The sequence below is a fragment of the Caretta caretta genome, chromosome 4, assembly GCF_965140235.1.
Source record: "Caretta caretta isolate rCarCar2 chromosome 4, rCarCar1.hap1, whole genome shotgun sequence".
In the NCBI taxonomy this organism is placed as follows: domain Eukaryota; kingdom Metazoa; phylum Chordata; order Testudines; family Cheloniidae; genus Caretta; species Caretta caretta.
The window spans coordinates 151,112,378-151,134,165 of NC_134209.1; the positions used below are offsets into that span (position 1 = coordinate 151,112,378).

General features: G+C 42.5%; 1 protein-coding gene across 5 annotated transcripts in view; it reads right to left on the reverse strand.

Annotated features, from left to right (window-relative positions):
* The window catches only part of ZNF638 (zinc finger protein 638), a 72,228-nt gene that overhangs the window by 21,781 nt on the left and 28,659 nt on the right, over positions 1-21,788 (reverse strand). For 4 of the 5 annotated variants that reach the window (XM_075128169.1, XM_075128168.1, XM_048846438.2 and 1 more), the window contains exons 13-21: positions 20,589-20,801; positions 20,394-20,462; positions 20,242-20,310; positions 19,041-19,093; positions 16,495-16,626; positions 16,196-16,324; positions 15,616-15,657; positions 12,772-12,912; positions 7,969-8,094 (exon numbers count right to left, since the gene is read on the reverse strand). In XM_075128169.1, the coding sequence (XP_074984270.1) occupies positions 7,969-8,094; positions 12,772-12,912; positions 15,616-15,657; positions 16,196-16,324; positions 16,495-16,626; positions 19,041-19,093; positions 20,242-20,310; positions 20,394-20,462; positions 20,589-20,801 (974 nt within the window). The remainder of the gene's footprint in view (positions 1-7,968; positions 8,095-12,771; positions 12,913-15,615; positions 15,658-16,195; positions 16,325-16,494; positions 16,627-19,040; positions 19,094-20,241; positions 20,311-20,393; positions 20,463-20,588; positions 20,802-21,788) is intronic. The other variant, XM_075128167.1, reaches the window with a different exon arrangement.

The following is a 21,788-nucleotide window of genomic DNA, read 5'->3' on the forward strand; positions in this document are numbered from 1 at the left end:
ACCTCTCCAGTTCTTCTAGTCTTACTAGGAATCAGAGATTATCTGAAGCTGAGGGGAAGGAGGGCAGACAATGGAATCACTCCAATTATAAAGAGGTAACTAATTTCCCTTTCTTCTTTCAATGCTGGTCCCTATATGTATTCTACTGTGGGTGACTGACCAGCAGCATTTAGAGAGGAGGGGGTGTGAGGATTCATGTGGTATGGCTGCTTGTAGAACCACTGCCGCAGAGAATGCCAAAATTTGCCAAAATAGCTTGTTTATTATTATTTTATTATTCCCCCCTCCCCCCACTGTTCCTCAGACGTTCTTGTTAAACCCTGTATTTGTGCTGGAAATGGCCCACCTTGATCATCATACACATTGTAAGGAGAGTAATCACTTTAGATAAGCTATTACCAGCAGGAGAGTGGGGTGGGGGGAGAGAAAACCTTTTGTAGTGGTAAACACCCATTTTTTCATGGTTTGTGTGTATAAAAACATCTTCTGTATTTTCCACAGTATGCATCCGATGAAGTGAGCTGTAGCTCACGAAAGCTTATGCTCAAATAAACTGGTTAGTCTCTAACGTGCCACAAGTACTCCTTTTCTTTTTGCGAATACAGACTAACACAGCTGTTACTCTGAAATAATTCAAATAGTCTCTCAAAGGAAGTAGGAAAGCATCTCCCTCTGAAGAATTGTTCCAGAGCTCCCCTGGCACAGTATGTGCTGCACGTCCTGTTTGTTTGGGAGGCAACCAGGACCCAGGCAGGAGTTCCCCATGGAGTGAAGGTACTATTCACCATTAAGCTATTTAATAACCACTTGTGGTCAGCGGCAAAGTGCCTGTTACTGCTGTCCAGCAAATTTTGGGTTCCTAAGCAGTACACTGCCATTAGGGTAATTTGGTCCTGGATACAGCAAGTCCATAAATTGGACACTTCTATATACCAAGGAATGGATCTTGCTCCTCCCTGACTGTTTATGTAGAATAAGGTTGTTATATTGCCTGATGTTACAAGAATGGAATAATGGTAAGAATGCCCAGCATGCTCCACAGACCACTCTGAGTTCAAGGAGATTTACGTCCATTCTAGTTTCTTGGGGTACCCAAGTGCCTTGTGCTGTGACACTGTCCATGCGAACGTCCTCTCCTCCCTCCATTCTAGCAAGGAGGCTTCTGTGATTATTGTATTGCTGGGTGTCTGGGATAGAAAAGGAATGCCTATGCACACTTGTGCAGGATCTTTCCACCAAGTCATATAAGGATTGTCTTTATAGTGTTCATGCTGTGTTTACTTAGTGTATATATACCATTCAAAGCTAAGCCTGCAAGCAGTGGAGGTGGAGTCTGATGCATGGTGTTACAGAAGTACAAGATGCCATGTGACTCAGCAGAATAAGGCAAATCTGGACCTATGTCCAAGAATTGTGTATAACCTGATTTATCAAGGTGCCCATGGTTTTGAATCTGTCCACAGGGATATAACCCTTTTCTTTCACTGAGTCTAAGATCGCTCCTTTGAAATCTATAGTCTGGGTCAGTATCATGGTAAACTTTTCCACATACACAGTACTTCTCAAGGATCTAGGAAATGGAGCAACGATGAGGTCAATGCTTCTGGATGTGTCCTGCTTATAAGAAGCCAGTCTTCTAGATATCGGAAGATGGTGGAACCACCCCATCTGAGCTGCACTGCTGCTACTGTGGAAAACCCTTTTGTGAAGGTCTTGGGTGCAGCTGCCAGATTGAACACAAGAACCCTGGTATTGACAGTGGTCAGGATCCATCACAACTCCGAGGATGGGTCTCCACCTTCCTGTCTCTCTGGGAACTAGAAAATATTTTGAATAAAATCCTTTTCCTTGATGTTCATGCTGCTCTATTGCTCACTGCTGGAGGAGGGATTTTGCCTTCTGAAGGAGGATCTCCTCATGAGTATTCCTTGTAGTGGGCCAGGGAAGGAAGTGTGGAGGAGGTGGAAAAAGAAAAACTCAAATGTTAAAGCTGGAATGGATAATATGGGGCACCCACTTGTCTATTGTTACTGCCCTCCAGTTGGGCAAAATTATGTGAGGTGTCCACCAAAGAGGATCTTGGAATTGGGTGGAGATAGGCCACTGGGGAACTAGGAGTCAGAGTTGATGCTATCAAAACAACTGTTTGGCCAGAGGTGACGCTGGGTAACCACGATGGAGGTGGAATGGGAAAGTATCTCAATTTCTGCACCTTCTGCCATTTGCAAGATGTCTTATAAGAGCACTGGTGGTAGAAGGGCTGCAGTAAAGGCCTAGCTTGTAAGGCTAATTATTGTATTTCATCTTCTGAAGTGGTGTGTGTGTGTGTATATATATATATATACACACACACACCCACACACACACACCCACCCCCCAGGGGGCTGAGAGTTGCCTTGGGGTCTTTTAGTGAACACTAAGACTTGCCTGTCCTCTCATTAAAAAGATTGATTTCATGAAAAGACAAGTCCTGTACAGTGTCCCATCCCCCCTGAGAACCCAAAGAATGTAGCCAAGATTCCCAGCACATCCTATAGCAGTCACCATGGATATGAACACTGTATTAGCAGCACTGACCAGAACTTGTAATGAGGTTCTTGCAACTAATCTGGCCTTGAAACTGAGTGCTATCCTCTTGGGGGTAATTTTTCTTTAAGTCCAGAAACTTAGAATAGTTAAAAACAAACAAACAAACAAAAACAGTTGACCAGGAGGGCTTAGAAGTTAGAAATTCTAAATTGAAGGCTGGTGGAAACAAACATCTTTCTCCTTATAAGGCCCAAATGTTTGGCTTCCTTATCTGAAGGAGTGGCCCTTGGGTGCTGTTGTCTGGACCTTTCTGTGGCTACTTGGATGACGCAGGAGTTCAGAACAGCATGGGAGAATAAGAACTCAGCTCCCTTAGTCATGAAAAAGCACTGCTTTTCTGCCCCCTTGGAGGTAGGAACACAGGCAGCTGGTGTATGCTGTACCAGTTCTTGCTGGTTCAAGTATGGACTCATTCAATGGGAGTGCTACTTGACTAGATCCCATAGGCTAGAGGATGACCAGGAGCCTGTGTTGTGGGTCCTGGACCTCCTATAAGGCAATTTGGAGCTGTTCTGCCACTCTCTGAAGCAGCTCTTTGAATTGTCTGTGGTTGTCCAGAGGAGAGAGACAGGTTGGAGAAACTGCCTCATTGGGCAAGAAAGATGATACACCTGTGAGTCGGGTGGCATCAGCAGATTTGGCTCATTTTCCTCTTCTTCCATAGGCTCAGGAGGTTCCAATTAGCCTCTTGAAAGGTATGTGTGGTAAGATTCCCTATCTTGGATCACACGGACTCTGGGAGGCGTACACAGATCCCAGTAAGGCAAGCATGAGAGGCTGAAAGTAGGTTGTGATAGCACTGGGTACCATCAGTTCCAAGGAGAGGATCTCTGGTTGGGCAGACAAAACTAGTACAAAGAGACTACTCTTAATCCTCTGTCTGGTTCAATTCTCTCGGTGGAGGAGAAGACTGTTTCACTAGTACATCCAACTCACCCGAGGGTGAGAAGGTTGGGTCCAGTTCTATCAGCAGTGCTGTCCGTACCAATGTTGAGAAACCACAGATAGAGGATGGGGTAAGGAGATGGGCTTCTCCCTGAGTCCATGACTTCTACTGGTGTTAGAATCTCCCAAGTGAGGATCGGTCCCAGCAATGGGGAAACTGCGGGTCTGGGAGGATGAAGATACCCTGCGGAAGCAGCATAAGATACTGGAGCCTTGGAAGGTTGCATCTCATCACCTTGCACCAGAGTCAATGTAAAGGGATTTTCAACCATCAGTGGTTCCTTATGGGACTGCTCCTGCGGCTTTGTCTTAGTCAGTACCGTGGTCGGTGTCGATGGCAACGTGGGGGATGGTACTGAATGACCTTTCCTCCTATGCACACCTTCTGAACACAGCCATGAGATTTAGGAGGACCTAAAAGCCCTTGTGTCCTGGGCATGGAGACCTGTCTGATCTGGACAGGGTCAGTATCCCTTTTCTAGGTAGATCTCGGAGGCAATCTGCTTTTATACTTATAAGTGCCTGTTACTTATGTGAGAAGGCTGAGATGAAGAATTCTTCACTTCAGTTATTCCTGCTCCTGAGTCAGATATCTAGTTCGGAGGCACCCTTTTTGATGGTTTAGGCCGATGTACTAGCCCTGGATCTGACTGAGGCCTCAAAGTTCCATAAAATGCTTCCAAAGCCAGAGTTCTTACACTTGCTGTGCTCGGCTGGGGAAGCAGCTCCAGATACTGCACTTAGTAAAGACAGGAGCTTCTCTGAAGCAGTGCTGGTGGTTGTCACTGACCAAAAAGGAGGAGGAGCAGAAGATCAATATTTGAAGCCCAGAAGCCTGGACAAAACCTAAGTCCTCTGATCCTCCAGTGCAGGACTCCCAGGGGTGGGTGTTCAAATTAACTCCTAGTTAAAATTTTAAAACTATTAACAATACTACCAATATATGAAACTTGTAAATATTTACAAGAAAAAGTTTAAAAGCATCATTCAGGACACTGGAGATTCCGACTGAGGCCATGAGGCAGTAAGAAGGAACTGGAGAGGAGTATCAGTCTGCACAGTCCCATGTACCCTCAACAAAACACGAGCAGAGCTAGAGCGCACAATGAGAAAAATGAGAGTGGTGTCCAGGCACATGGAGCACATGCATACACACCAGCACTAAGGAAAAACTACCCTTTCCATACACTTATCTAATTGTGAATTGGAAAGCGTCTAAGAAATAAATAGCTGTCACAATTTTCATAGACTAGCCATTCTGTCTATTTCTAATTTAAGTTAAGATACTGCAAAGCAAAGACAAGGCCATTGCATACTAGATCAAATGAACAAGGGAAACAATGTGACCTACTGGTTAGAGCAGCAGACTGCTCTCCTTCTGTGTCTCAAACTATACTAAAAGACCTGACTAGGAAGGCCTATGCTACCTCTTGGGAGAAAGGGATCTAGACCTAGAAGGAGGCACAGCCGTCGCTGGCTTGCAGGAATGGGGTTGCATACCACAGGATGCCAGTAGGGCCAATCCTGATAGGCATATGTACACCAGACCCAGAGCAGGATACCAGTGGAGCGGTTCTCTGACAGCTGTGCCTTTTCATTTTGACAGACCAGTCCTTGAAGATTCTCCCAGATTCCCACTGTGATCCCCATGAAAGGGCGGGAGGGAGGGAGAGTGAGAGATCAATCCCTACTGTGCATCAAAAGAGAGGAGGAAAAGCAGTATGCCTCCACCAAAGGGTAGGCTGTTCTTTCAGGAATACTAAGGTGTTCTAATGTCCACTCTATCTGAGAGGGAGACGGAGTTGGTACTTCTGATACCTCTCTTGCCTGTGGTCCAAGGTCATCAATGCCAGAATGGAGGTGGATGACCAAGGCCTGTTGGTTGATGTAGCACAGGAACTCTGGATGGAATCTTGGCTCACCAAGCTGTTCATGGAAAGGGATTGACCGGAGGACCAAGGTTTAGCCGTGTCCTTCCTTGTGGGGTACAGACAGGCTTGCATAGGGCGCTCCATGAGGAATAATTTTAGGCAGGCCTTTCTACCTTTCCGAGTTCGATTAGAGTAGCAGTGACATATGGCACATTGCTAAGGAATATATCCCTCTCCTACACAAAAAAGGCAATGGACTCTCTCTCATAAAGCAGCACTGAAGCATCACACGATGGGCAGGTTTTGAATCCAAGGGATTTCACTTCTGCCATATTGTGCAAACCCACATATAAGGGAATGGTGAAGGGTTCAGCCTAAGAACTAAATAATTGAATAAGTTTTGTTTCTTGCCTAAAAGTAAGACGACTAACATTTAATTACTAGCAATACAAGTAACTAACACTAATAGCAGCACCGTGCACAGAGAAGCAGGCGGACACCGCAGGGATTCAGTCTCACTGCCTGATGCAGTAAGGAGGAACTGGGCCTGCTCTGCCTTTTATACCCTCAGGTGCAGGAGACGCAAGGACATCTAGGGCACAGGAATGGCCCCAACAGATATTACTAGCCAAAAGAATCGGATTGTGTGTGTATGAGGTGCATTCACACCAACAGTAGGATCCAAGTAGATTACAACTCAAAAAAGAATCCTTATTTACCCCAAGACAACCAAGAAGCTCAATTTTTAAAAAATACTTAGAATCTGGCTGTTCACATAGATTATTCAAAGCATCATTCTGATTGACTCGTTAGCCTATGATGTCACAGTTGTGCCTGAACTCCCAACAGTGAACAATTGGGACTGCATGACTAAACAAAAAATTCCTACATCCCTGTTAAATGAGTGTGGGTAGGAGGAATGGAGAGAGGTTAAGGTGAGGACAAAAACAAAATTATAGGGAAATGTGCAGCTGGAAAGTGGGGGGGAAGATTAAGTTCTAAACTGATCCTTCTTTCTCCTAAATTGCTAAACTTTCATGTCAGCTGTACTTTCAGCCATATTCAGTAATTTTCTCTTGTAAAAGATAAATTGGGGGCTGTTCAATACTTCTGTCATAACCACACAGCTAAGGGTAGCCTAGAATTCCTCCTTACCTGTAAGGAGTTAAGAAGCTCAAATAACCTGGTTGGCACCTGACCAAAAGGACCAATGGGGAAAGAAGATACTTTCAAATCTGGGGTGGCAAGTCTTTGTTTGTGCTCTTTGTTTTGTGTGTTCTCTGGGGAAGCAGAGAAGCATCCGGGTAAGAAAATTCCTTCTCCTAAAATGAGTCTCAATATTGCAAAAAGAGTAAGTAAATAAGGCAAGGCGCATTAGATTATCTTTTGTTTTTAGCTTGTGAATTTTCCCTGTGCTAAAAAGGGAGGTTTATCCCTGTTTTTTTGCAACTTTAAAGTTTTGCCTAGAGGGGAATCCTCTGTGTTTTGAATCTGATTACCCTGTAAAGTTTCCTTACATCCTGATTTTACAGAGATGCTTCTTTTACTTTTTTTTCCTTTATAATAAAAGTTTGTTTTTTAAGAATCTGGTTTACATATTTGGTTGGTATATTATTCTCAAGCCTCCCCAGGAAAGGAGGTGCAGGGGCTTAGGGGGATATTTTAGGGAACAGGAACTCCAAGTGGTCCTTTTCCTGAATCTTTGTTTAACTCACTTGGTGGTGGCAGCAGTACCCATCCAAGGACAAGGAAGGATTTGTGTGCTGGGCAAGTTTTTAACCTAAGCTGGTAGAAATAAGCTTAGGGGGTCTTTCATGTGGGTCCCCACATCTGTGCCCTAGAGTTCAGAGTGGGGAGGGAACCTCGACAACTCCAAAGTTCATTTTTATAAAATAAAGTAACTTAAGTGGCTGCTGGCCCACAAACTGATGCTCAAACAGTTGGCTGGGGTTTTTTAGGGGAGGAGGCTGAAAAAGGTCAGCGAACCTTAAAACTAAGCATTCTCAAAACCATAGGGAAAAGGTGCTTCTAACCATTTTTCTATTATTTTCCTCTTAACCCTTTGACAGAAGCTACTTTTAACAGAGGGAAGAGATTCCACAAACACAAAATTGATTTTAAAAGATATTCCAAAAAAATGGAAGAGCAAATTAAGCAGCAGTAATCTCAATATGCTATTCTAGGGTGCACATTTGTAGGTTGTTGGAACACTTCTCTAGTAGCTGGTTTCAGAGTAGCAGCCGTGTTAGTCTGTATTCGCAAAAAGAACAGGAGTACTTGTGGCACCTTAGAGACTAACAAATCTATTTGAGCATAAAGCTGTGGCTCACGAAAGCTTATGCTCAAATAAATTTGTTAAGTCTCTAAAGGTGCCATAAGTACTCCTTTTCTTCTCTAGTAGCTGTAGGCACTCAAACTTTGGATTTGAATCTCAGTGTACCTGAGGTACATGACTCCGAAGTAACGTGCACCAACAAGACTGGTGTTTACTTTTGTTTATCAAAGGCTAGACAGCCCACAAAAGCAAAAAAAAGTTGTCTAACCAAAAAGACAATTGTCTTACCTCTGCAGGTTCTCTCCTTGGTGATAGCATACAAGTCAGTGTATTTTCACCCATGTTATATGGGTACTGTTTTAGGAAGCAGCACATTGATTTAGCTGAGTCAGGACTATCTAGCTGAAGAATTGCCTTTAAAAAAAAATATTAAAAAATGAGCAGATGGATTTATTTATTCTATTTTGAACACATAATTAACAAATAAAGCCAACACTTTTCTAAGTAACAATAGTGGTTAGGTTTGCTTTCCTTAGTTGAGAGCACTAACATAGGTTTACTAAAGTGACATTGCTATTGCATCTGGCTTATTTCCTCAGCTGTACTGATATTTCAAGGACCTGTTCAACTTTTTTTAAAATTACCTTAAAAAAATAAAAAAGAAGGTAGGTGAGGTAATATTTTTCACTGGAGCAACTTCTGTGGGTGAAAGAGAGAAGCTTTCGAGCTATACAGAGCTCTTCTTTAGATCTGGGAAAGCTACTCAGAATATCAGAACTAAATACAAGGTGAACGAACTGTTTAGCACAAGTAGTTGAGGCATATTCTAAGAGACCATTCAAGGTGAAATGGTCCATTAACACCTCTGCAATCAAGAGACAAAAAGAGAGGGGTTGGTGGGTTACAGATTGTTGTAATAAGCCATGAATCCAGTGTTTTTATTAAGATCATGATTAAGACCATCCCATTCCCTCTGGGGCACCTGGCACTGGCCACTGTCGGAAGCCAGGATACTAAGCTAGATGGACCTTTGGTCTGACCCAGTCTGACCATTCTTATGTTCTGTGTAAAAGGACAGCATTGCTCCCTGCCTCGGATATTTACAAGACAATGGACACCCCTCAGATACCCATCCCAAACCTATCCATTTAATTCTCACCCATAACAAACGCTTTGTCTAAATCATAAGAACAGCCGCAGATAGTAGGATGGCTCCCCAACATGCCAGCCTCTTCATGTATGTAATGTTGTTGTGGCCAGGTTAGGCCCAGGATACTAGAAAGACATGGTGGGTGAGGTAATACCTTTTATTGAACCAGCTTCTTTTGACTGGTTTCAGAGTAACAGCCGTGTTAGTCTGTATTCGCAAAAAGAAAAGGAGTACTTGTGGCACCTTAGAGACTAACCAATTTATTTGAGCATGAGCTTTCGTGAGCTACAGCTCACTTCATCGGATGCATACCGTGGAAACTGCAGCAGACATTATATACACACAGAGATCATGAAACAATACCTCCTCCCACCCAGCAGGACCGTGGGGTGGAAGGAGGTATTGTTTCATGATCTCTGTGTGTATATAAAGTCTGCTGCAGTTTCCACGGTATGCATCCGATGAAGTGAGCTGTAGCTCACGAAAGCTCATGCTCAAATAAATTGGTTAGTCTCTAAGGTGCCACAAGTACTCCTTTTCTTCTTTTGACTGAAGACACAAGCTTTCAAGCTACACAGAGTTCTTCCTCAGGTCTGGAAAAGGTACATAGAGAATTGTGTTTAGCTATGACACTCAGTACCTTTCCCAAACCTGAAGAGCTCCGTGTAGCTCAAACACTTGTCTTTTTCACCAGCAGAAGTTGGTTCATTAAAAGATATTACCTCACCCACCTCGTCTTTCTAACCTCTCCACAGGCCACTTTGAGGAAGAATTTCTGAACAAACCACAACACCAAAGACATAGCTCAGAAACACTGGTGTTTTCATCCTCTGAATAGACGACCTAAACTCCCTCACAGATTTCAACCACAACGTCAACAATCACCACCCATCCATCAAACTCTCTCTAGAACACTCTCACATTACATCAACTTCCTAGACACCACAATCAGCTTCAAGAACAGAACCCTACAGAGAACTAAATACAAGAAGCCTACAGATCACCACATTTACCTTCACAGATTCAGTAACCACCCCAAACACAGAGAAATTAACTACAGCCAGGTACTCAGATACCACGGAATATGTTCCAAGAAGGAAGTCCAGAATACACACCTTAACACACTCAAAATCACCTTCACCAAACAAGGACACTGCACCAGAGAAGAAGATCACATCACGGAACAGGCCACTCAAATACCCAGAGAACCTGCTACAACATGGGGAAAAAATCCTCTGTAAGCATATCCCTAAGCTGTTACCTACCACCCCACACTGGAACATATAAAGGGTATCATTAAACAATTACAACCCATACTCAGAGCGACACACCCTGAAATAAATCTTTTCCAAACTTCTTCTTTTGGACTTGAAGCAACCCCTCAACCTTGCCAAGCTCATCAGAAACAAGCTCTCACAGACCAAGACTCACCAAACCAAAGCGAAACCAGACCCTGCAACAACAGATGTAAAACCTGCACAAATATCTCCACTTCTACAATGATCAATTCCCCTCCCCCCCCCAACACAACTGTCAAGATCCAGGGTCCTACACATAGAATCACAGAAAAGTAGGACCGGAAGGGACCAACAGCTCATCTAGTCCAGCCCGCTACACTGCCTATCACAACATGTGGCATATCTCATTCAGTGCCGTAAATACCCCAACAACTACTATGTGGGTAAAACCAGACAATCACTATGCTCTCAAATGAACTTGCACAAAAAAACGATAAAGACAAAAGCTCACTACCAACCTTGGGTGAACACTTTTCACCATACTATCAACTGTATAATCAGACCTCTAAGTCATAGAATCATAGAATATCAGGGTTGGAAGGGACCCCTGAAGGTCATCTAGTCCAACCCCCTGCTCGAAGCAGGACCAATTCCCAGTTAAATCATCCCAGCCAGGGCTTTGTCAAGCCTGACCTTAAAAACCTCTAAGGAAGGAGATTCTACCACCTCCGTAGGTAACGCATTCCAGTGTTTCACCACCCTCTTAGTGAAAAAGTTTTTCCTAATATCCAATCTAAACCTCCCCCACTGCAACTTGAGACCATTACTCCTCGTTCTGTCATCTGCTACCATTGAGAACAGTCTAGAGCCATCCTCTTTGGAACCCCCTTTCAGGTAGTTGAAAGCAGCTATCAAATCCCCCCTCATTCTTCTCTTCTGCAGGCTAAACAATCCCAGCTCCCTCAGCCTCTCCTCATAAGTCATGTGTTCTAGACCCCTAATCATTTTTGTTGCCCTTCGCTGGACTCTCTCCAATTTATCCACATCCTTCTTGAAGTGTGGGGCCCAAAACTGGACACAGTACTCCAGATGAGGCCTCACCAATGTTGAATAGAGGGGAACGATCACGTCCCTCGATCTGCTCGCTATGCCCCTACTTATACATCCCAAAATGCCATTGGCCTTCTTGGCAACAAGGGCACACTGCTGACTCATATCCAGCTTCTCGTCCTCTGTCACCCCTAGGTCCTTTTCCGCAGAACTGCTGCCTAGCCATTCGGTCCCTAGTCTGTAGCGGTGCATTGGATTCTTCCGTCCTAAGTGCAGGACCCTGCACTTATCCTTTGTTGAACCTCATCAGATTTCTTTTGGCCCAATCCTCCAATTTGTCTAGGTCCTTCTGTATCCTATCCCTCCCCTCCAGCATATCTACCACTCCTCCCAGTTTAGTATCATCCGCAAATTTGCTGAGAGTGCAATCCACACCATCCTCCAGATCATTTATGAAGATATTGAACAAAACCGGCCCCAGGACTGACCCTTGGGGCACTCCACTTGATACCGGCTGCCAACTAGACATGGAGCCATTGATCACTACCCGTTGAGCCCGACAATCTAGCCAGCTTTCCTTGTCCTAAAAGGAAACCTGAACACCACCTTCAAAAGAAGAGCCTGGGAGCTTAAATTTATAATTTTGCTAAACATTAAAAATCACGGTCTCAGGCCATGTCCATGCTACACACTCACTCTGATATAACTACGTCGCTCAAGGGTGTGAAAAATCCACACACCTGAGTGATGTAATTATACCAGCGCAAATATTTGTAATAAAAAATAAATATGAAGTGAGCACTGTACACTTTGCATTCTGTGTTGTAATTGAAATAAATATATTTGAAAATGTAGAATCATAGAATATAAGGGTTGGAAGGGACCTCAGGTGGTCATCTAATCCAACCCCCTGCTCAAAGCTGGAAAACATCCAAAGGTATTTAAATAAATTGTATTCTATTATTGTTTAACAGCACGATTAATTTTTTTAATTGCACAATTAATCACTTGACAGCCCTAATTAAAACAACAAGAGACTTAAATAAGAAAAGAAAATGTTTCATGCTACTGATTAGAGTAGCAGCTGTTTTAGTAATTTTAAAAAATAAAAAAATGTAAAATTAAATATAAAAATAAAATACACAAAAAAAAACAAAAATGTCAAAATCAAAACTTTTTGTTTAGAAAAAACAAAATAATTGGCTGTCTAAACCATTTTTCAAAATTTTAATTCTGTGGGAAATTCTAAAAAAAATCCATCTTTTGTTCCGAAACAGAAGAAAAGTTTCCAAAATTTTGGAATTTCCCTGTGGAATGGGAAATTTGGGTTTCTACCAGCTTTAACCTCTAATTTCCCATTATCAAAGGCACATATTTTGGTGGCCGTCTTTCTTGATAACTCAATTCCTTTCTCTTCCAAGCCTATTGAAACTATTCCTGAACCAGCCAGAGTAGGTAGCAGCATATACCATTCCCTTTCTCTCCGACGCAAGAAGTACTTGTTCATAGCAACAATAGTCAAAATCAAGGACCCAAATTTTAATCTTTAATCTCTTAAATAGCAGCATACGTTGCTAATGAGAGATTATCAGGTCAGATCATTAAAAAAAAATTAAGGGTCTCACCACACCAAGATTAAAATTATATATTTACCTTCTTTTTGTTCTTCAACACAACATAGTGATCCACCTTCCCAAATCGAAGTCCCACGCAAACTACTTCAAGTTCTGTGTATCCATCATCTGGTAAATTACCAAGATGCACAAACTGATTATATAAAGTTTCTGTATTTACCTAAAAGAAAAGCACAAAGACTGAAATTCAGAAATATTGTATTGAACTGGTAAATACAGTAAAATTACTGTGAAAATCCTGTCATATCTGAAGAGAAAAAATAGTCATATCTATCCTTTTACTCTGAGTTAATATTCAATTTAGAATATTCAGTGAACCACAGCATGACTTCTATAAGAGTACTCCAGAAGAATTCCTCCTTCATCCTTTAACTCAGAGGTGGGCAAACTACGGCCCACCGGCCCCTCCTGCCTGGCCCCTGAGCTCCTGGCCCAGGAGGCTCGCCCCCAGCCCCTCCCCCACTATCCCTCTCCCCCGCAGCCTCAGCTCACTGAGCCGCTGCTGCAGCAGGGCTGTGAGCTCCTGGGGCAGGGCAGCTGCAGAGTCCGCAGCTGCAGACCTGGCGCTCTGTGCTGCACGGTGCGTGGCTGGCTCCAGCCAGATGGTGCAGCTGCCTGTCCTGGTGCAGCCGCACTGCCAGCCACCAGTGCTCCAGGCAGTGCGGTAAGGGGGCAGGGAGCAGTTGGACAGACGGCAGGGGAGTTCGGGGGATGGTCAGGGGTCGGGGGTGTGGATGGGGTCAGGGTGGTCAGAGGGCAGGGAACAGGGGTTGAATGGAGACAGGGGTCCCGGCAGGGGGGCAGTCAGGGGAAAGGGACCAGGAAGGGTGGATGGAGTAGGGGTCCTGGGGGTGGGGGAGGCAGTCAGGAATGAGAGGAGGGGTTGGATGGGGGTGGCAGGAGGCTGTCAGGGGTAGGGGTCCTGGGGGCGGGGGAGGCAGTCAGGAATGAGGGGAGGGGTTGGATGGGGGTAGCAGGAGGCTGTCAGGGGTAGGGGTTCCGGGGGCAGTCAGGGGACAGGGAGCAGGAGGGGTGGATGGGGTAGGGGTTGGGGGGGCAGTCAGGAATGAGAGGAGGAGTTGGATGGGGTGGTGGGGGCAGTTAGGGGTGGCCAGGGGATGGGGGGGAGAAAGGGGGAAGGGGTCCCGGGGTGCCGTCAGGGAACGCGGGGGGGGGGGCGGGGTTGGAGGGGGAAGGAGGTCAAATAGGGGGCGGGGACCATGCCACGCCTGGCTGTTTCGGGAGGCACAGCCTCCCCTAACCAGCACTCCATACCATTTCAGAAACCCAACGCGGCCCTCAGGCCAAAAAGTTTGCCTGCCCCTGCTTTAACTGCTCAAGTTTTCAGAATTTCAACTTTGGTATACAAGGCCACATCCCAAAACAGTAAGAACTTCTCACTCCTTTAGAAAAAAAAAACCACTTACAGCCTGTCACCTCAACTCTTGGCTGGAAAGGGATTTTATTTCTTGGGCAAATAAACCTGTGTGTCTTCTGGTATTTCTTTGTCTTTGAACCATTGTTCTTCAACAGTAAAATGTGGGCTCAATCTGAAGTCTGAGTTCCAACCTGTCTAAACCAAACTTCCTCCTTCTCAAGGTTCGTGCCTAAAGACTGCCAAGACCTTTCTTTGATGTGGGAAATTATTATTTTAGGAACTGTCCCATGTTAAAGCAAAATAGAGGATTCCTCCTATTCAAAGATTAATATATAACAAATAGAGAGCTGAACATCTGCTAAAGAGAGGAAGATTGATCCAACTACCGGTCAGAATGCTCAAAAGGTTTCTGTCTGCTGCACACATGGAGTCAGTTGCACAAATTTTAGTAGATTACTGTAATGAAATGGGAATTTTCTGTAGTGTTTTATTAATTCTATGTGTACCTCAGTTTCCCCTTTCCACTGGGGGACAGGGAGGATTAAGTTTGCTCTTAAGGCCAACTAAGAGACATAGGCATGTGGGGATCATCTCCCTGTCTGGGTGGACTGAAGAGCCATAAAGAAACCCAGATCAACAATGGGACCGGAGAGACAATGAAAGTACCAAATACTCAGATTTTCCTGTACCTCTCAGCAGGGAAGCTGAGCAGAGACCCCAGCTTGAGAACAAGGACTGGAAGCTGCAAAGCAGGGGCTTAAGAGTCAGCTTCTGAAAGATGCTTGGAGCTCTCTCTCACCTAAGAACTCACTAAGGAAGGAAGTCGGAGAGATAGAGACAGAGCCTAAAAATGGAATTCACTACAGCATGGCTGGTGCTCTGGGCTAACCAAAATGGACTATGCTTTAACCTTCACTTCTCTATACTAACCTAAAGACATACTATACTGCCTTCCAGTTGACTAATAAACCCTACTGTTTTGAAAGCTCTGTATGAGCGTCACTGTAAATACTTGGTGAAGTGCATTAACCCCTGAATAGTGTACAAGTCTCTATCAAGAGTCCATCTCAGTTGGACTCACTGAGCTACAATGGCTGTCAGTTATAGAGCTTTATTAAAGTTGAGGGAGGGCAAGTGTGTGGAGAGAGAGAATAGGAGGCTCTCCCAGGACTCCTATTAAATGCTTATCACCTGCACTCATCCATAGTGTGTATCTAAATAAAGTGTATGCTTACTCAGTCCACTTCTTGCTTCTTGTTAGTCTATGAGCTCTCCTACTGACTTCTTTATTACTACACTTTTTATTCAATTAGAAGTGTCTTCTGTTTCTAATGTTAATTTTTAATATTTTTATTTAATGGAATGCAACATTTACATAAAATTTTAATAGCACTCAGTGTAGCAGCTACACTCCCAAATTATACAAATGTAAAAGTTAGCAAATGGCTAAATTACTGACCAATTTTTTAAAAGTCTCTAACTTACCTTCGAGTTGGCATCTTTAATCATAGCAGTAAATATAGCTTCCTAGAAAGAAGAGACAGGGCGTTAAGGTTCTGAACTTTAGAAGTTGGTTGGTATGGCTGCATGTAATTGGAAGGCACAGCATCCCACTACTCCTACCAATAATATATCGAAACAGAACCTGAAAAGTTAAGGTTCGTGGCAACCTTTCCGAAGTTCATGAGTTTGGTATTGCCAACCTCTCTCTAAAATTACTTTCATTATTATCTTCACATTCTTTTTGCCAAACAAAAATTCTGTCTACAACTGTATTCACTAAAATACTTGCTAATGAAAATAGAAACACTAGGAAAGTAGTAGAGTTGAGTTTCAAAATAGGATATACCCAGAGGGTTATAGAGAACCTATATTATGTGCCCAGGAAAGAGAGGAGGCAGGGCGTACAATCAACATAACAATAACTTGAAACAGCAGGGCCCTAATGAATATTAAACAGAGAGCAGTAGTCTAGACTGGCAGAGAGGTACTATAAAAATGGATGTTGAGTAACTGCAGTCACCTGAAATAGAAAAAAAAATTGCTTCATATTCCATTTGCTTACCTCATCTTTTATATTCTTGTATTCCGGCGCCATACTAATGCAGAGCTGATTTCCATCCACTGACATTGGGAAGCAAGTATAAAATTTAACCATGGAATCTGCAGATTTTTGATTTATTTCCAGATATGCCTTTTAAAACAAAAAAAGTCTAAGTGGCCTCGCAAAGCACAATAAAAAAGGAAGAACTACTGTGTCCCCTTTAAGTTATTTCAACATCTGAACTTGTTACAAATTTCTTTGAGAGCTTCTTTAGGTGATACTATGCCAGAAAACTTTTTTCTAAATACCAATTACAATACCTTTTTATGAGAAGACAAAATTAAAACATCTTTCAGTCCTCCAAATGGCTTTGTTAGGTTGGAAACTTCCTCAACAGAATATCCTTTATCAGGTAAGTTTGAAATAAGCACAACACATATGTCATCAAGTTCCTGCAAACAAAGGAAGGTACAGATTTTCATTAATCCTTGCTTCTACTCTAAACCAACTGTCAGTCAGCCTTTCTGTATTTAATTCTTATTGTTTATCTTAAAAGTGCATGTATTATTCTCAGATAAAAACAACATTAAACTGGAGTTAAATTGGAATACATAGCAGATATTTAAGAATAAACTTATGCTGATGCTGTAATTATCTCAAAAGCAAGCATTACAAACCCAGAAAAATCAGAATTAAGATTAAATTCAAATATGTTAGTGTATGGAAACACACAGAGCACCCAAATCACCTTTATTCTGCCCTGTATTGATGCCATGTAATAACCATTATTAGTGCATAGTAAGGTCTTCAGTTCCAGATTAGATTAAATCAATTTCTGAATACATACTAGATTTTTCCTGAATTTCCTGGGTTTGTAATGCTTGTTTCTGGAATCATTTCAGCATTCCTGTAATGATTTATGAACTTCATCTTTGTGTTTTTTCTTAAATGTTACTAGATACTTCTAACGATTATGAAGATATGTAGCAGTGACCCCAAACCTTTATTATTATTATTTTAAAATTTTTAGGGCCAGATGCACCAGGACACACTGGCTGCTTTGTGTCACTCTGGAACAGCACAAGGCAGCCAGTGTACTAGCCAGTTCCCCCCAGCTCCTGACCTCCACACAGGCATACACACATCCCAGTTTTCTCTTCTCTCCCTTCCCACAAATGTCCTTGCACACCATCCACAAATAGCCTCCCTCCTCTTATTTTTTCTTCCCTTTTTATAGAGCAGATACGAGTAGTTTTTAAAAAGTAATGTTTAGGATTATCAGTCATTTTTTACTATTATTCTTCACAAAACTTCTTCAGAATGAGTCAATGAACAATATTCTTCTACAGAGATTTCCACAAACTACCTTCTTTCAAAATGGCTGCCAATTCCTACAGTTCTCAATTAATGTGAGCTACAGGATTGTTATTAGCAGAATGACCTTCATATTGGCCACTGCCTCCTAGTTCCAAATGAGACTGAGCCAAGCTGCCCCAGGGAAGATGGTGGGTAGCATGACACCATCTTCAGCCCCTGCAGAAGGAGAGGCTCTCCGTTATGAAGAGCAAAAAAGAACCATTAATCCTAAAACAAAATCTTGATATCTAGACAATGCACAAGATTTTATGTGAGGGGTTAACTGTAGGGAAATTTGAAGGGTCTATGTTCTTCCACTATTAAGATAATTTGTTACAGAAAAATGGCCCGACACAGGATGCTGAATTTCTCAAAAGACCCATTTAATGAATTTAAACTGAATTTAATTAGCCGATTTACTCGTAATTTCTCAGAAAATTCATTGTGCTACAGAATTCATCAACTACTACAATTTTCAAGAGAATATACTCTATTCGTCATAAAAAACAAAGTGGTTAAATTCCTGCTTTAAGAGTAAAACTCAACTCATCCTTAACTATGGATATGAGAGTGGCATTGCCATAATTTGTTAAGACTGCCAGTGTGCGCTCAGGGCACTGACCCACCCTAAGGAATTTACACTCTAGCATGGTTGGTCAAAGAATATTAAGTCAAACAATGTGGTAAGTCAGAGGGTCTTTATAATGAGGTGACGGCATCATATTACTGACATGACAGGTTTCAGGGTAACAGCCGTGTCAGTCTGTATTCGCAAAAAGAAAAGGAGTACTTGTGGCACCCTAGAGACTAACCAATTTATTTGAGCATAATTGGTTAGTCTCTAAGGTGCCACAAGTACTCCTTTTCTTTTTGCGATTACTGACATGAGTTAACATTTGTGGGCATCACGTAAGCAGTGAGTTTTAAAGAGGGGACTGGACTGAAGAGGGTGGCTGTCTAGAGTAATAAGGATGGGGGCTGGCGAGGGAGTTCCTGATAAGGAGAAGGGCATGCAAGAGGGCACAAAAATGAGAACATGCTCTATAGAAGTTCTCAGGCTCTGGTCTGTAGACCACCAGCAGATACATGGAAGCTTTCCTGTTGGTCTACAGAATTAAACTTTTGAGAACCAAGGTGGAGCAGGGAAAGAGTTGCAGGAAAAGTGGCTCATAAGAAAGTCTCTCCCTTTCAAAGTGGACTGCAGAATGAAGAATTGGAGACTCATTGCTCTGTAACCTATATACATATTGAGAAAGACCAAGAACATAACACTGATTGTAAAAATTATTCTCATTTACACATCTGCTTCTCTCACAGGACCATACAATTCTGGGGAAAGAAGATGTGAAATCTGCAGAAGTTTCTTTGCTAGCCCTATATATATTATAAATATAAACAGAAGACCTGAGATTCTGGTAAGGTCTATATAGGTATCTTTCACCAACACTGAATTCGTACTTGAAAAATATTTACAGATTCAAATAATTTTGGTTTGAATGTGAAACCTGACCTTGCTAGCTGGCTCAGTTGGTTCTTCGCTCTTTGTAGTCTCTCCAGTAGCTTCTGGGGGGGAAAAAGGGAGTAGGCAGGGGGATGTTTAGGTTAGTATATCTTTAAACACCATACAAGTATTTACATATCCAGGGAATGCCCATATAATCTGTCAAAATAGTCTCATGCAAATGATCACTTGCTTAACTGCCATTTTAAGATTTATAGTTTCAATTCTTCTGAAGGCGATTTTCAAAGTGATAGAAAATACTGGGACATGTCTTCATTTACTAGACATGGAGAACACTACACTGGTGGTGCATACATGTAGCAACGGAATTACAAACCAGATTTATTCAGAAAATAGTTTTTAATAGCCATAGGACTTTGTACATGAAAAAATGCCATTATCTGAGGAGCTCAGAGTATGCTGTAGTCACTATGGCCCTGTCCATATAACAAGCATATTTTTGTAATCAGGTTGTTGACAATCAGCCGACCTGGTTACAAACACCTCTGAGTTGTGCCCACACAAGATATCACTCATGTTTCTATCTCCTCCCCTATGAAGCTGCCTGTGTTTATATCAGTGCATTCTGCGAAAAGTATGTGCAGCTATCTCATGATGTTTCAGAAGACGATACAGTGCCCAGAAAAATGCAGACAGAGCAACAGCATAACATACAGGGAAGTGGTCCTGACCACAAAGTTGTAAGGGACCAAGCAAATCTGTGATGCAGGCATAGTAAAAGGGGGCTCATCTATATTACAAAAATACGTCTTCCTGTAACTACTTCAGCAACCCTGAGCCACTATCAGCAGCTGGCAAGGGCAGAACACTATTAGGTACATAGTAACAAGTATTAACCATGTTGTGTGTGAATAAACCCTATTTAGAACCAAGCACGACAGTAACTGGCTAGAACCCCAGTTATAAGAAATAATGTAACCAGGGCCTATTTTAGCTAATTTTTCATAGGTAAATTGAGGCACCAAGATTAAATGAGTTGGTGGGAGAGTTGGGAATAAACATAGGAATGCTCACACCTTTGCTCTAACCACTTGTAAATAAATAACATGCTCCATTCGTGCTACAAATGAAAAGTGCTACATAAGAGGTAAGTAGTAAACTCCCTGAAGATGTACATTTTCTCATTACAGTCTTTCCCTAGCCCCCGCCTGCAAAAGAATTGCTTGCATATTTTTCTCCATGAACCTACTTGAAGCATTTTCCTTCTTGGTACTCTCAGCTGTCTTCACTTCCACAGTGTTCTTGGCCTCAAGATTTTCTATGTGAAAATATTCTCATTTTAGTTTGCAAATATCGACACGTTTATGACAGAAGTGAAAAACTGTTTAAACTGCAATTTACCTTTGTTGGCTACAGATTCCATAGACTGATTTGATTCCACCTCCAGAGTAGAAGTCAGTGTAATTGACTCTACAAGAACAATTTTAAAGGAGCCATCAGATCAACAGTAATTTTATACAACTTAATAAATCAGATCAACAGTAATTTTATATAACTTAATACAACATTTTAGATAGCGTATCACTACAAATTTACCTTGCACAGCTACAGGTTTACTAATTTCTTTGGCCTCATCGTCTCCAGCTTTCTTAGGTTCTGTGGTCTTCCTAGCCTCTACAGCCTGTTTAGATTCTGTGGTCTTAGCCTCCTCAGCCCGCTTCGGTTCTGTGACTTTCTTAGGTTTTGCATCCTTCTTTTTGGATTCTGCAGACTTCTTAGGATCAATACGCTTCTTTTCATTAGGTTTTGCTGTGTTGGGAAAGGAAGAGCAAAGCATTCATTATTTCAGCATATTTAAATTACCTAGTTTGCAAACAGAAATATATAACACAATTTCTGTTAGATGAATGTCTTAGGCCTTAGGGATCATCTCCAGCTCAACTTAAACATATTCGTGATTATCTGACCCCTCCTCCCACAAAACAAAAACCACCCACACTATTGTCTCATTCTTTCTGGAACAGGACACAGAACTATTTAATTAAACTCTTGATTTTTTTTTTTTTTTGCTTACTTATGGACATAAGATGGATATTTGTAGGATAGATGTAATAATTGTTTCCGAGCCCTAAAAGCTGCCGTCTACTATAATTAACAGGTAAGATGTACCAGAAGGGGTGGGGGCGGGGAGGTGGTCTCCTGACCTGACTCAGACACTGGTCAAAGTGAGTACTCCATCTTTAACAGTCTGAGCTTAATTTCCCTGTTCTTCCATGCCTTAGACTTGACAGCTAGGCAGAAATTGCACTTCTGGGAGACATGGGACTATGCCACGCAATGGACACATTTAGAGTGGCCATCACTCACAGGTACCGCCTTTTGACAGGAGAGACCGCATTTGAAGCCTGGCAAGCCAGACATTCCCTGCCAGGAAGACAAGGCTCCACAAGGAAAAAAAAAATTATCCACTTACTAACTAACCTAGAACCACTACTAACGACTAACTGCAATAACTAATCTTTAAATTAATACAAAACAGCTGAGGCATGCTCAAGGCAGACAAACTAGAACTCTATCTCAGGCCAAGGCTATGGAGAAGGAACTGTGGGCAGTTCATCTGCGCATCCCTACATAGCCTTGATGTGCATCATGAGGAGGCACAGGGCACATGCGTGGGCCAAATGGGCTCCGGCAGTGGAAAAAGCTCTGCCCAAAGGCTTGAGAGGTGTATGCGCACCTGAATTGGCACGGCCATAGGGACACCACTCAAAGAACTGGTTTATGTTTTTACAATAC